The sequence below is a fragment of the Heloderma suspectum genome, chromosome 1 (genome assembly GCF_057233095.1).
Source record: "Heloderma suspectum isolate Gila_16-S chromosome 1, 16-S_ref, whole genome shotgun sequence".
Classification (NCBI taxonomy): domain Eukaryota; kingdom Metazoa; phylum Chordata; class Lepidosauria; order Squamata; family Helodermatidae; genus Heloderma; species Heloderma suspectum.
Window position 1 is genome coordinate 127,036,343 of NC_139458.1, and position 15,629 is coordinate 127,051,971.

At 45.5% G+C, this 15,629-nt stretch overlaps 1 protein-coding gene across 1 annotated transcript in view; it reads right to left on the reverse strand.

Annotated features, from left to right (window-relative positions):
- The window catches only part of MUC2 (mucin 2, oligomeric mucus/gel-forming), a 102,100-nt gene that overhangs the window by 46,828 nt on the left and 39,643 nt on the right, over nt 1–15,629 (reverse strand). The window contains exons 28-32 of the mRNA XM_084851535.1: nt 15,096–15,293; nt 13,207–13,767; nt 10,150–10,719; nt 3,902–4,330; nt 38–2,266 (exon numbers count right to left, since the gene is read on the reverse strand). Of these exons, the coding sequence (XP_084707661.1) occupies nt 38–2,266; nt 3,902–4,330; nt 10,150–10,719; nt 13,207–13,767; nt 15,096–15,293 (3,987 nt within the window). The remainder of the gene's footprint in view (nt 1–37; nt 2,267–3,901; nt 4,331–10,149; nt 10,720–13,206; nt 13,768–15,095; nt 15,294–15,629) is intronic.

The following is a 15,629-nucleotide window of genomic DNA, read 5'->3' on the forward strand; positions in this document are numbered from 1 at the left end:
GCAAACAGATACCAAGACTTTACTATTTATTCATTACCTGTGGTACTAGTCGTCGTAGCTGGCGTAGTGGTAGATGGTGCTGAAGCAGTTATAGGAGTAGTAGTTGGTATAGAGGTAGTGGTAGGAGTGATGGTTGTTGTGGTGGTAAGTGGCGTGGCCGATGTTGTTGGACCTGTGGTCTGAGTCCCAGTGGTACTTGGTGGAGGTGGTGTTCGTGTTGAAGCGGTTGTGGTTGCAGTTGTACTCCCTGTGGGGGTTGGTGACAGTGTCACTGTTGTTGTGGATACAGTCTCTGTGGTGGTGGTTGGGGAGGTTGTAGTATTCATGGTGGTTGTAGATGTGGCTGTACTTGTCTCAGTAGGTGGGGTGGTTGACACGGTTGTGGTTGTTGGAGGGGTTCCAGTGGTGATGGTAGTTGATGTAGTTAAACCTGGGGTCTGAGTTCCAGTGGTTGTTGGTGGTGTTGGTGTTGATGTGGTTGTACTTGTAGACCCCTTGGGAGTTGGTGTCGGTGTCATTGTTGTGGATACAGTCCCCGTGGTGGTGGTTGGGGAGGTTGTAGTAGTCATGGTAGTTGTAGATGTGGCTGTACTTGTCTCAGTAGGGGGGGTTGTTGACATGGTTGTGGTTGTTGGAGGGGTTGCAGTGGTGATGGTGGTTGATGTAGTTGAACCTGGGGTCTGAGTTCCAGTGGTCGTTGGTGGTGTTGGTGTTGATGTGCTCGTACTTGTAGACCCCGTGGGAGTTGGTGTCAGTGTTGTTGTTGTGGATACAGTCTCCGTGGTGGTGGTTGGGGAGGTTGTAGTACTCATGGTAGTTGTAGATGTGGCTGTACTTGTCTCAGTAGGGGTGGTTGTTGACATGGGTGTGGTTGTTGGAGGGGTTCCAGTGGTGATGGTGGTTGATGTAGTTGAACCTGGGGTCTGAGTCCCAGTGGTTGTTGGTGGTGGTGGTGTTGATGTGGTTGTACTTGTAGTCCCCGTGGGAGTTGGTGTCGGTGTCACTGTTGTGGATACAGTCCCCGTGGTGGTGGTTGGGGAGGTTGTAGTAGTCATGGTAGTTGTAGATGTGGCTGTACTTGTCTCAGTAGGGGTGGTTGTTGACATGGTTGTGGTTGTTGGAGGGGTTCCAGTGGTGGGGGGGGTTGATGTAGTTGAACCTGGGGTCTGAGTCCCAGTGGTACTTGGTGGTGTCGGTGTCGCTGTTGTTGTGGATACAGTCTCCGTGGTGGTGGTTGGGGAGGTTGTAGTTCTCATGGTGGTTGTAGATGTGGCTGTACTTGTCTCAATGGGGGGTGTTGTTGACACGGTTGTGGTTGTTTGAGGTGTTCCAGTGGTAGTGGTGGTTGATGTAGTTGAACCTGGGGTCTGAGTCCCAGTGGCCGTTGGTGGTGTTGGTGTTGGTGTGGTTGTACTTGTAGTCTCTTTGGAAGTAGGTGTCGGTGTCACTGTTGTTGTGGATACAGTCCCCGTGGTGGTGGTTGGGGAGGTTGTAGTTCTCATGGTGGTTGTAGATGTGGCTGTACTTGTCTCAATGGGGGGTGTTGTTGACACGGTTGTGGTTGTTGGAGGGGTTCCAGTGGTGATGGTAGTTGATGTAGTTAAACCTGGGGTCTGAGTTCCAGTGGTTGGTGGTGGTGTTGCTGTTGATGTGCTTGTACTTGTAGTCTCTTTGGGAGTTGGTGTCGGTGTCACTGTTGTTGTGGATACAGTCCCCGTGGTGGTGGTTGGGGAGGTTGTCATAGTTGTGGTGGTTGTAGATGTGCCTGGACTTGTCTCAGTAGGGGGGGTGGTTGACATGGTTGTGGTTGTTGGAGGGGTTCCGGTGGTGGTGGTGGTTGATGTAGTTGAACCTGGAGTCTGAGTTCCAGTGGTCGTTGGTGGTGTTGGTGTTGATGTGGTTGTACTTGTAGACCCCATGGGAGTTGGTGTCAGTGTTGTTGTTGTGGATACAGTCTCCGTGGTGGTGGTTGGGGAGGTTGTAGTACTCATGGTAGTTGTAGATGTGGCTGTACTTGTCTCAGTAGGGGTGGTTGTTGACATGGTTGTGGTTGTTGGAGGGGTTCCAGTGGTGATGGTGGTTGATGTAGTTGAACCTGGGGTCTGAGTCCCAGTGGTTGTTGTTGGTGGTGGTGTTGATGTGGTTGTACTTGTAGTCCCCGTGGGAGTTGGTGTCAGTGTCGCTGTTGGTGTGCTCGTTGATCGAGTCTCCATGGTAGTTGAAGTCTTTGTTGTGACTCTTGGTGTATGGGTGGTTGTGCTAAGCCCTGCAAAGCAGGAGTGAAAAACACTGATTAGAAGAAAAGCTACTATTCAGCTCTTTAATGGATTCATTGCTGGAACACAGCAGATTAAAAAATGCTTTTCTTCAGCTCAAGCGGTGCTCCTAGTCAATCTCCCACCACCTTTTTAATGTGGGTGCTGAAACACAGACGTGCATCTTCTAAAACCAAAGTAGACTTTCCCAGTACACCTTTTCAGGGTTCAGCGTCACTCCCAAGTAGATGTGCATACTATTTCAGCATAATCAACTAACACCAGAAACCTATCCACTCTTACCTGGTGCTGAAAAAGTAGTGGCTTATGCAGCCATAATTCCATGTCATGCTACTGTCAATATAGTTGGCCGAATAACTTCATTGTATACAACTCACATTTATCTGCAAATGTATTTACCACAGGAGGTTAACATCTAAAAACAGCTCCCAGGACAATTATCTAACGCAGGGCTGGCCGTCCCATACCTTGGCCTGAGCCACCCTGCACCATGAGGTGGAGATAGATGGAGACAGGAACTGCTGTCTGAATGGTACAGCAAGACTTTGGAAAGTCTTGGCCCTTCTCAATGGAGGGCGGCGGGGGGCTGCGGGGGGCATCTGGTTTCTGGTTCAGGCAGCAAAATGTCATGGTCTGAGGTTTACCTACTGATGCCATTGATTCATGGGCAAGCCTCGTGAGATTTCATTGCCTATCCTTTTATGCCAGCCATGATTAAGGGGTGGGAGGGATAGTAATGTGTTCCTCTGGGGCTATAGTTGATCTCCAGTGATCCAAGCATTTTAACTTGAATTTACTATTTATATTATTTATGAATGAGCCCTGTTTTAGGGAATGTCCTCCCAACGATTCTTACCCAGCTCGAGCGGCATGCAACCAGCCATTCACCACAACCAGCCATTCACCACACCCAGTGGCCCTGAACGCGGTCGTGCATCCTGATCCCTCTCAGAAGCAGCATCCTGCTTGCTCAGTGTCGCTCTGTTGCAGATGCAGATGTGCATCTAAGGGTGCTCTGCATTAGCAGCAGGCCAGCACATGGAGTTGGCTTCCACACAGAGATTTCCCATGCCAGATTAGGGGCAATTGTTTTTCATTTCTTCGGCCTTCCAAGGCAGATTAAATAGGAATGTTACACAGACGCGGGGACGCTATGGCATAGAGCACACCATGTCTTTGGAAAGCAGCTTAAACCTGTTCTTAAAATAGGACAGAGGGACCACAATTCTGTACGTGCATGGAAGCTTTGAAGTCACACCTAGACTGGTATGACCCTCATGAAAAGAGGCAGGAATGGGGCTGAAATGACACGTGTTACAAAAATTATGCCTCACAGAAATGCAAATGCATAATCCAAGTAACAGTTACAGATGGATACTTTTGAGGGTGATGATGGGAATTAGAACTATATTCACACCAATGTTTAGCTGGGACAATACCAGCATTACAGTTTCAGAGAACATATACATTTTCAGCCCTTGTCTAGCCGCATGGGTTTTTAAAACAAGAATGAGGAAATGCAGTCCCAAAAGGTTGCCCCACGTACTTTCAGGAATGCAATTATAAACCAAACTTTACATGTCGACCATATTGTTGCTTGGGACTTCATCGATTACTCTACTGACCTTCTACTTCTTCAGTGGTGCAAGGTATTGTTGTAGTCTTAGCTGTAGTTGCGGTGTGAATATTAGGAGGAACTGTAGGAGTTGAGACTGGTGTTGTAGGGCTAACTGTTGTCGTGGTGAAACACAGCACACAGCAATAAACGCTAATTTCGTAATCGAGACACATTGTCGCCACACCTCCCGGGACTTGGTCCTTGTTTTTACAGAGTAGTCCTGAGGAAACATCGCAGGTCAGCGTTTGCCCCAGTTCTTCAAGGGGGAAGGAAGGGAAATCTTTGGCTCTGCATGAAATGTTTGATGGTTGTGTACAGATATCTATGCCCTCCTCTCTGATTTTCACATAGGTTTCGTTGTCACCACCATCCTTGTCGTTGTAGTTTGGTTTACTCACACTAATCCACGGAGACCAGTAGCACATGGTGCAGGCAGCTGCAAGATAAACAGGAAGCTCATTTTCAAAGAACACAAGTAAATGCAGTGGACTATAAAACACTGGTGTTGTACATTGACTCACCTATGAGGCAAACAGACTATAATGAAGGGTGTGTTCTGATATTTCCAAGCCTATGAACTCTACTTTTCGTTATTAAGGGTGCAATCCTATGCATATTTCGGGAAAAAGAAGTCCTACAACCCCCAGCCAGCATGCATAGGTTTGGGCCTGAAAATGCTTCAGATTTTGAACCTGAAACCTGTCATGCGGGAATGGGGAAGCTTCTTCCTCCTGGCCAGACCCCAAGCCAGCCCACGAGCGTCCTCTGGAGGCCCCGCCCCTTGCACCTCCGGCCCTGTACAGGAAAATCCCACTCTTCTCTCTGATCACGGACTGGAGGTAAGAGCTGGGATTGCCCTGTGGAGGGCTGAGGAAACACAGTCTTTCTGCAGCGCACAGCACAGGGAAGCCCATCATACTGACGATCTCGGTTCAGAGGTAAGAGGAGCTTTAAAGGCACTTAAACCTAATACCTGCAAGGTATTTCAGGAGCAAGACCTTTCAACCAGCCCTTTTCGGGGAAGCTGTAGAAACCGGGGGCTTCTATTATAAAAGTCTGTTTCTGTGGCTTAGTCTTGAGAAGAATGCATTGCGCATTGTATGCCTGACAGGTGTTCCACTTGCGCTTGCTCCTGAGTAGATGTGCCTAGAATTGAGCTGTCCTTTGTATGCTTGGTGGGGAAATGTCCAAACTGCTTGAACTACATCTTGCGTTGCCCACCCTCTCCTTGGGCCCTCTCCCTGGGCATTTAGCCCTGCCTGCTTTTGGAATGCAGCCCCCAAGATCCTTCCCAAATTGAATTTCTACCCCCAGGCCAAAAACAGTCCACCTTCCTTGCTGCAGTGCATTCAGATACAGCAGGCCATCATGCACATTCATTTGTAGGCCAATAATGCAAATTTATAACTTGACCAAAATCGATTACAGAAGTTGATATTCGTATGACCAATGTCTTTTGAGCACATCATCACCTTTCAACCGGAAACTATCTTTTTACCCCAATATTAATTTTTAAAATTAGAATAAAATTCCATTTAAAAAAAGAAAACGGGAATGTAGGCTGGGGAGAAACTAAACTGATCTCTGAAAATGCCACTTTCTTTCTTTAAGCATCCTCCTCCCTCCAGTTGCTGTCTGAAGCAGGTCATTTCTGGTTGTGATGGTTCTTAAGACTAACAGCAAATACCTCAGGAGGTCCATCATCCCCAATACTTATTAGCCCGGCCTTCTTCCTTTATTATTGGAGGCTTCTCCCCGCCCCACGTTTATTTTTTTTAAATGGAGCTTACGTTGCACAAGAAGAGCACTTGTTCTGACTTTGAAGAGCCCTGGCTACTTCACAATCCATTTTCCCCAGCATGGCTGTGCTGCTGACTGAAGGTTTGGAGTTGCAAGTCAACCCCTCTCAAGGTCACGAGGTTGGGGAAGGATGTCATAACCCCATGGATATGTCTCTTCCACCCTTTGTGCTCTGCCCCGAAATTACAAATGTGGGCACTGGGTAGAAATATACTTTTTTTTCTTTTTCTTTTTTTCTTTTTTTTGGGAAAAGTCAAGGCACAATCCTGAGTGTAGGAAGTGAGTATTTATGGAAAGCATGCCATGTTACTACCCATAATGGTCAAAATGAAATGAAATGAGAAATAAATGTGCTTCAACACTGATACAGACATATCCTGAGACTTCTCATGTGACTGTGCTTACTGTCTCAAGCCTAGTTCACACAAACAGCAGATGAAGTAGTATAAGTATGCCTAGATAGATTCCTTCATGTCCAGCCTCTGGTAGGGGCATCACATCTTGAGTGCTTCTCCAAATACACACACACACACACACACACACAGACGAAAGACAGAATATATAAAAAGATATACATTTGACCTTAAGATGGACTGCACCCTCAATGTATCCAGAGCTTCCTTGTTGCTGTGCTGTTGTGCCACTTTACACCAATCTCTCTCTCTCTCTGTATACATATCTATATATGTGGAGAATGCACCTATGTCAGAGGGAATAATAATTGTAGCTCTCTTAAGTTGGTGGGTGGCTATGAGAAAGAGAGCCTTTTCAGTGGTGGCACTCTCATTGTGGAATGCTCCCCACACAGCAGGTCACCTGGCACTGACTTTATGGGTCTTTCCGTAAGACCTTATTTTTAGTGCTTTTATCACTTTCTTTACTGCTGGTTTGAATCAGATGTTATGTGCTGGAATGCTTTTATCCTCTGCTGTTGGTTTTATCTTGATTTTATACTGCTCTCTTTCGATTTTTTGTTTTCATGTTTCTATTATGCTTTTCATTTACTGTACACCACCCAGATAAATCTGGTTATTAGGTGGTTTAAAAGTATGACAAATGAAGTTGTACAATCCAACAACAGTTTTCTATTCTATTCTATGACCGTGCTAGTCAGCTAGAGGGCCCTGAAACTTTTCTACTCCCACAAGACATCGGCTTCTCTGATTGAAAACACAAAACTTGACAAACGCCACATTATTCAAGTGCTTGTTGATTACAAATGAAGACTCGCACTAAAGGTTTCTTCTAAATCCATACTCACTTGTTGTCACTTTCGTTGGTGATGAAAATCATTCACAGAAAAAAAGAAAGAAAGAAGATGCAATCAGTAAAATCATCCATCATTTTTGTAAATTAATCATATTGATATATGTTATCTGATTGTTATGCAAAGTGGTCTGCAGTAGTTTTCTATTGTTTTTCTTTTAAAAAAAATTTAAGTAGCAAACCTAGAGTCCAGCAACACAAGGAACCAAGTAGGAAAAGAAAAATATCTGATAGCATTTGAAAAGAGACAAGCAATTTGTTTTACACTGAAGTGTGTAATTAAATAAATAATATACAAGGCTTGGGTAAATACAGTGGGGAATGAACAATCAATTCACATTGACATCTGAAGGTCAGCTGCAAAAAGGGAGGGATGGCAGGAAAAAAATGCCATCCAGTCCTGCGGATACCTCCTTCTGTATGCAGTCAGCTCTGAGAACTATGCGCATCTAAGGGGACAGGTCATTCCCAAGCAGCACACGGACACACCATTTCAAAACCTTTCTGCCCTTTTAATTAGGGCTGTGCACCATAATGTTATACAGCCATGGATAAGATGCCATATTCAATATGAATCTTCTGAATTTTTCCATTCGGTCCCCGCTGCCCGCAGAACTCATCTTTGTCCAAGTATGCACACTAAGAATCCCAGATCTGCTGCTTCCCAGCAGATCCCAGATCAGCTGCTTCACCTCAAATGGTGAGAAAAAAATCATAAGAAATCAAGAGGATCCCTGCCTCGGATCCCTGTTTTTGTGCCATGGCTGTGCCCATGAGAGGCAGATCCACGATTTTTCTGCTTCAGTCCATGGAGGCAGTTGTGCTCTGTGATTGAATGGTGGTCTGGGGAGTCTCCCCTTTAAAACTCATATGAAATCCTGGGGATCCCTTTGTGATTTCATGGAGCCTTGTTTTACTTTCTTCTCACACAAAGACAGAAACCAGCCCCATTTTAACCCTCAGGATCTCTATAACAAAGGGACACTGTGCCTTGTCAATTGAAGGGGTAAATCACTGGTGGAAACACCCCCAAGGACTGCTAGCTGTCTCCTGCTCATGAGGAGGAGACAGCTAGTGAGCTGCAGGGACGTGTGCCTCACCTCCCCCTCCTACCTGGGTGATTCACAGTGCTTTTCGCGTATAAGTCTATGTGCACATAGACTTCCAATTGCCATGTTTTTTACGAACATGGAGATTGCAGTGGTGGCGGAGGAACAGGCAAGCAGAGCAGGGGCTGGGGGTGCTTTGTCACTTCTCATATCCCCAAGTAACACCACCAGAATGATCTCTGTCTCTGAAATGCAGCCATTCTTCTCCAGTTATTCAATCTTCCCTAGGGGTGGACGAAAGTCACTTACCTTTTCTCGGAGCTTGTTCGCGGTGGGGGGGAGCGCTTCGCTGCTCCCCCCGCGAAGTTCAGGCCAGGGGGGGGGCTTCCCGCCTCGCCCGGCCGAAATTCAGGCCGGGGAGGAGGCTTCCCGCCTCGCCCGGCCGCGAACACGAAAGTAAAAAAAAAAAACAAAACAACGTCCCCTGATAGGCTACGTGATGATTCACGTAGCCTATCACGGCTAGATCTGGAAAGTCAGCCGTGATAGGCTACGTGAATCGTCACGTAGCCTATCACGGGTGACTTTAAAAAAAAAAAGCGCGTACGCGAATGGCGGCCCCCATAGGGAGCCGCCATTCGCGTTCCTTATTTAGTTGCTGTAGTCTACGTCAATGTTTACGTAGACTGTGGCGAAAATAAGGGCAACGCAAATAGCGTTGCCCTTATTTTCTCCATAGTCTACGTAAACATTGACGTAGATTACAGCGACCAAATAAGGAAGGGGAATGGCGGCTCCCTATGGGGGCCGCCATTATCCGTACACACTTTTTTTTTTTAAAGTCACCCGTGATAGGCTACGTGACGATTCACGTAGCCTATCACGGCTGACTTTGCAAATCTAGCCGTGATAGGCTACGTGAATCGTCACGTAGCCTATCAGGGGACGTTTTTTTTTTTTCCTTTCATTGCAATGGCGGGGGCGGCAGCCGGTCGAAAGACCGGCTGCCGCTCCCGCCCCGCTTGAACACCGGACGAACCGCCAGCCGGACCCGCCGCCGGGAGGGACATTTAGGGAAGGTAAGTCCCGTCCCGTGGGGGGTGCGGGGGGCGGGGGGGTGCGGAGGATTTCTCCCCGAAACTTGTTCGGGGGGCCGAACACGTTGGCGCTCGGCCCCCCGAAGTTTCGGGGAGAAATTCTCCGCCATCCCTAATCTTCCCCCCTCCTCCACCCCTGCCTCTGATTGCAGATTGCTGGGTTACGTTCAGCCCTGATTTGGCAACTAGAGTTTCCATGTGCCAAAGCTCCCTCCTCAATTCCTCCTCCTCCTCTTCAACCCTTTGCTGAACTTTCTGGCGTTGATACTTTTGGTGCCAGGCTGTCTGGGTTGCTCAGAACGAATCACCAAGTTGGATGAGGCACTTCGTATGCACGCTGCTTTGCTCTGGGGTGCTTTGTTGCTATTTCTGCTCCACCTCATACCACACGGAGGCACCTTCAAAACAGCCTGCTTCGACTCGTTATTCAGGCTTCAGACTGAAGCGGTGCACAGCCCTACTTTTCATTCCACTCCTTAGGGTCCATACATTAAATACTCATTTAGAAGGAGTTGCAAACCAATCATATAGGCCATATTGTAGCCACGAGGAGCATGCTGTAGGTTTGCACATTCCCCCCATGTAACAGAACCCTTCAGAGGTGCATGCTCACAAAGACAAATGTAATGCCTGACCCAGCCAACTTTATAGCATCAGTGATTGTAGAACCTAAAAAGAAAAGCGCTAAGGCAATTGTTGATGTTACAGGATCACCTGCAGTATGCTTTCCCCCATGTGAGCAGGTCCTGCAAGGAGAAGGTCAGGCCCACTCTTGGAGCAAAGTATATATTATGTGAACTGACAATGAGTCAAATCAATATATTTATATCATTCATGATTGCTAAAACTAAGTAATCAAGTGATTTCAGCAGCCAATGAAAGAAAAAATATAAATTAATTAATCATGGCTGAATTTAATTAAAATAAATGGTCAGCAACTATTCTGCTCTTTTCTAAGGGAACTGTATTATTGAGAATTAATAATCTCAGTCACTTTTTGCAGAATACTATGGCATTGCAGCATTAAACAATGTATTCGTTACCTAGAGTGGATTCTGTAGTAACTGTGGTTGGAGTAGTAGTTGGCACAGTTGGCGTGGTGGTAGGTGGTGGAGTAGTAGTAGTAGCTGGTGTAGTTGTAGGTGTTTTGGAAGTAGTGGTAGGAGGAGGAGTTGATATAGTGGTGGTTGGCGTACTGGTAGGTGTAGCAGAGGTAGAAGTGGAAGTAGTAGTTGGAGTGGTGGTAACTGGTGCGGAGGTAGTAGCTGGTGTTGTGGTGGTAGATCTTATTTCTGGACATCTGCAGCAGTATACACGGATCTGATAGTTCAGACAAAGAGGTGCAGGCATGGCAGGCCCAGGCAGCTGATCTTTGTTGTTACAAATAAGCCCAATCGAAACATCACATGTCACTTTTTGTCCCAGATCCTCGATGGATTGGTCAGGAAACTTCTCTGCTCGGCAAGATATGTTTTCGGGCCTCAGACAGATCTCTATGTTGTGCGCCCTGATGTTATCATAGGTTTCATAGTCACCATATTGAGGCCCATAGTGTGGATAACTCACATCAATCCACTCCGACCACTCGCATATTTCAGTATCAAGGCAAGGTGCTGCAAGAAAATGATAGAAATAATGCAATAGTTCCACAGATGGTTTTGAAAGCAGTATCATACGCAATCATTGCTCAAGCTGTGAAACAGTGTTAAAAATGTACTAAATTGGAATTAGGTATGTCGGAGGAATCCGGTTGGGGGGTGGAGCTCAGACAGGTTTTGCCGACTCAGCCCCCTGGACTCAGAGTCGATCATCTGTGAAGCTGACTTGGTACATGACGTATCGGGCCAACTCCTGGATTTTTCCGGCAGGGTTGTCCAAATCGTGATTTGTGCAAAATGGTGGCCACAAATAGAGCAAATTGCATAAAATGGCGACCATCAATGGTCTCATTTACACAAATTAGACCATTTATGGCTGCCATTTTGTGCAAATTGCACTATTAATGCCCCCATTTTGTGCAAATCCGCCCACAATTTTGTGCAACCCACCCCCCACTGGTCAAGTTTGGTGGTTTTGGGGACTGCCGCATGGCTCGCCTTGCTAACACAAGCCGAGCCAGGTCTGTTGCGAGGATCGGTCAGGCCCCCAAAGGGCCAGATTTCCCCATGACAGACAACCCTAGCTGGAATTAGGTGAGTTCTGAACATTGCTTCAGCATTAATCATCTCAGTGCATATTGGAACACGTGCTCAGGAATACCATGGATTCCACCAGATGTCGAACTGGAATTGATCAGGTTTCTTTTGTGATGGACCCTTTTCCATTCCATCACTTTGTTTAGAAATAATGGATACAAATTTCTCAAAGCAAGGTGCTTTCTGCACTTGAAACTTCGATCCATTCCTTGCTCTGAGACCCTGACTCTGATCCACTTATTCTGCAGCACCGCTCGCTCTGCCTTTCAGTTTCTGGCATCAAGGCCAATCAGCCTCTGTGGCATCAGCACTGCTCAGCCAGATTTTCCCACACACCTCATCCCTATCGCAACCTCTGAAAGTGCACAGAAGTTTCCTGGTGCAAACCTCGCCACTATGGCATACATAAATTTAGAGAAACATGCAGGCTACTTCATAAGTGTTCTCATTGACAGCAATATCTTCAGGGTTGCCAAAACAATAATGCTGTGGCATCTTGGGGGCCTGTTGGTTTCTTATGGCAAGAGCTTTTGTAGGCGATGGCCTGCTTCACCAATTGCATAGAGTGGAATAAACCTTAGTCAGCCTACGCCTGGCTGCACATCAGCACATAGGCTGATGTTCCCTGGACATATACACCCATCGACTTTCACTGAATACATACATTCTGAGGATACCACACACAGTAAATCTGGAGTATTGTCTCTTTGCTTCAAGAGTTATACATGGCAAGCAAAACACTCTCTCAGTTGTCTCTAAAATTCCTCAGCACCAACATGGAGGATATAGCAGAACATTGCTTCCCTCTAGTTCAGTCAGCTACCACTCTCAACGTAGCCTTCCTCCCCCATTGTTATAATTGTGGTTTTAGTGTTCTATATATTTTAAATTGTTTTATTGTGTGCCATTTGGTTTTAATTTTTGTGAACTGCCCAGAGAGCTTCGGCTATTGGCGGTATAGAAATCAAATGAAATGAAATGAATGAATAAATAAATAAATAAATAAATTTCTGACTTGCTTCCTTCACCTGACCCCACCCCCAACACACAGACAGCATGCTTTAAGTTACAATGCATCTTTTGCTTTTGTACTTACTTGTTGGGGTGCCTGTTGTCATTGGCGGTAAAATTATCACAAGAGGGAAAAAGGGAGAAAAATGTCAGTGTAATTATTTCCCAATTTCTAAGTTAAACACATTGTTGCAGGCTGAATTTCCACATGTGATTCTAGGTCAAGGTAAAATATTCAGCAATTGTTCCCTGAGACCTGATGTTAAATCCCTGCTATATGAATTTTGCCATACAGTTGGCTAATAGCATCTTTTTCTTGCACACATGAGCATTCCTGGGCTTCTGAGGGTATACATTCACAAGGACCCATGGAGTGTCTGATCCAGGCAAACACAGCTAAGCAATCATTGATGTTACTGAAGCCACATCCAAGATTGCCAAATCACATATTGGTTGCCCATTTGAGCAAGTTCCTGAGGAAAAGATCAGGACTGCTCACTTGAATAAGAAAATAAATATGGGAACTGGCCCTTAATCAAAGCAGTATCTTAACATGCATAATTCCTCAAAATAACTATGCAGGCTCACTTCAGCTGCCAGTGTGGGCAAAGCGATAAATAACAATCAGTTTAAACAGAGCAAATGCTCTGTTATATACCATTTTCTAAGTGAATTATACTATTTTGTTTTAGCAACGTAAATCTCCTTGTAGAGGTATAGTATATCATTTCAGCATTCAGTATGTTTCAGACTTCTTAAAATGTGAACTGCTCATGGAGGTTCAGCTACGGGGCAGTATAAAAATGTAATAAATAAATAAATAAATGGAATGATGTTCTCAATTATGGAAAACAATGTCAAACCAATACCAAGAATTCTCTACCTATTCATTACCTGATGTGCTGCCTGTAGTAATTGTAGTAGTAGTAGTACTAGAAGAAATAGTTGGTGTGGTGGTAGATGGTGCAGAAGTAGTAATAGGAGTGGTAGTTGGTGTAGAAGTAGTGGTAGGAGTGATGGTTGGTGTGGTGGTCGGTGGCATGGGGGTAATGGTGGTAATAGTAGTTGGCATCATAGTAGTTGGTTTGGTGGTAGTAGCTGGTTTTGTAGTGGTAGGAGTTGTGGTTGGAGACGTAGCTCCTGTTGTAGGTGAGCATGGAAATGGGCAACAGAATACACTGATCTCATAATTATAGCAGAGGTTCCAGAGGCTTTTATCCTGGTCATCATTTCTACAAATGAGTCCATAAGTAACATTACAGTCCACTTTCTGTCCCAGCTCTTCCAACATTTGATCAGGTGCATCTTTAGCTCTGCAGTATATCTTTAGTGGGGCTGCACAAAACTCATATCCTTTATTTCTTATTGCATCGTATGTCTCATAGTCACCACCTCCTGGTTCATCTTTGGGAATACTGACATCATACCATTGACTCCATTGGCAGATGCATGGAGCTGCAAGACAAATGTGAAAGTTGTTCTCCTATGTTTAATGCACAACAGGTTCATATGAACAATTTTCTGCTATTAAATGACGATTTAAAATCACATCATATCAGTGGGGAACTATCTACCCTGCTCCCTGCCCCTTTGCCATAGACCAGAACACAGAATATCCCAAGCTAGAGAAGTGGAAACAATAACACTCTTATCCTGTGACTCCTTAGTTTAGTGCCCAAGACCTGGTACACAAGATCTCAATTCCCTTTTCCTTGTTTTTAAATGTGTATTGTTAAAGTCTCTAAGACAGCAAACCTGTGTCCCCGAGACAACATCGATCTGGGAGAGACAGAATTTTTCTGTTTCCCAGCTCCAAGCTCATAGACAGAGCTACAACCTTGTAGCTGGGAAACTGTGCTCCTCTCCCCCTCCCTCTCCCCCTTGTACCCGGGGCAGAGAGAACTACAGTGGCTGCCCCTCCATGCCTGTCTGTGCTCATAACATGGAGCATGGACAGGGTGAAAAGGGGGTGTTGCCAGAGTCAGGGGGGGAGACTATGGAAGCTGTTTTAGACAGCTTCCTATGCAGTCTCCAGCCCTGTTCCTGCCCCCTTCCTGAAGCTGCACTCAGACACCCGAAATCGGGTGTCTAAGGCAAACTGCAGGGCAGCCAGAGCACAGACGGAATCCTGTCCTCCATGCTTCAGGCAGTTGCCTCCGATGTCAGAGGAAGTCAGAGGTGACTGTCCATCTCCATAGGAATGCGCCTTAAGGAGATAATTAAGCATAAATGCCTATCCCTTTCTTACCCAGATATTTCATTGTTCTTCTTCTTCCCTTTTGCTTTGCCACTTTACCAACAGTGTCAGAGCACTGAGAGGTTGCATATGAACATCTGAATTTGCCCTATACTGAGTCACACAATTAGTGCATCTTGCCCAGTATGGTTTACTATGACTGGCAATGGCTCCAGCCAGAGATTGAACCTGACACTTGACTTTATGCATGCAAAGTATGTGCTCAGTGCTCTACAACTCAACTGTGGCCCCCTCCCCAACTTCTTTATTAAGACTTACTTGTTGTAACTGAAGAGGTTGTCGTGGAGGCTGAAACAGGGGGAAGAAAACACAATGAGTCTTACTGTGCTATTTTAAGAATTCTGGAGAAGATTATAGATTTTACATGCAAGAACGTCAAATGCAATATGATTAATATCACACTGAGAACATGTATTAGTTTTGCAACTTAATGTCGTACAAGGAGATATAAAACAAATTTGATGTAAAACCATTTGTCTCCAAGGAGATAATTAACAAATGTGTATTAACAACATTGCAAGCTTACTTGTAGTGGTTGTAATAGTGGTGGAAGAGGTAGTTGAAAAAGTTGTTGTGGAAGTGACGGTTGAAGTTGTAGTGCAGGGGTATACACCTTCGGGCTTAAAGCCGTCTAGTGTGCATTTGAGTTCGAAACAGATCGATCCATTTCTCTCCACGATGATGTCTCCAACATTGTACTCTTTGTCCTCATAAACACAGCAGCCTGCATAAAGGATAACAGTATGCTCAATTGTTGTGCTTGAAAGCATGGTCCGAAACAACAAATCAAAATGTAGATGAAATCATCCAAAATGCAAATAGTGTGCTCTCCCACAAGAATGTTAACGCCAGTAAAGACTGTTTACTTAACCTGCAGACATTTGGGATATTATTAAAATTGTTGATCCTATGCACATCTACTTGAAAGTAAGCTCCATGGAAACTTATGGGACTTAGGGTGCAATCCTATGGCCACAAGTCAGTGGCTAGATGGCCATAGGATAGGTCGGTTTTTGGGAACCAACCTCAGAGCCTGCGCTCCAGGGTCCTGGAGAACCAA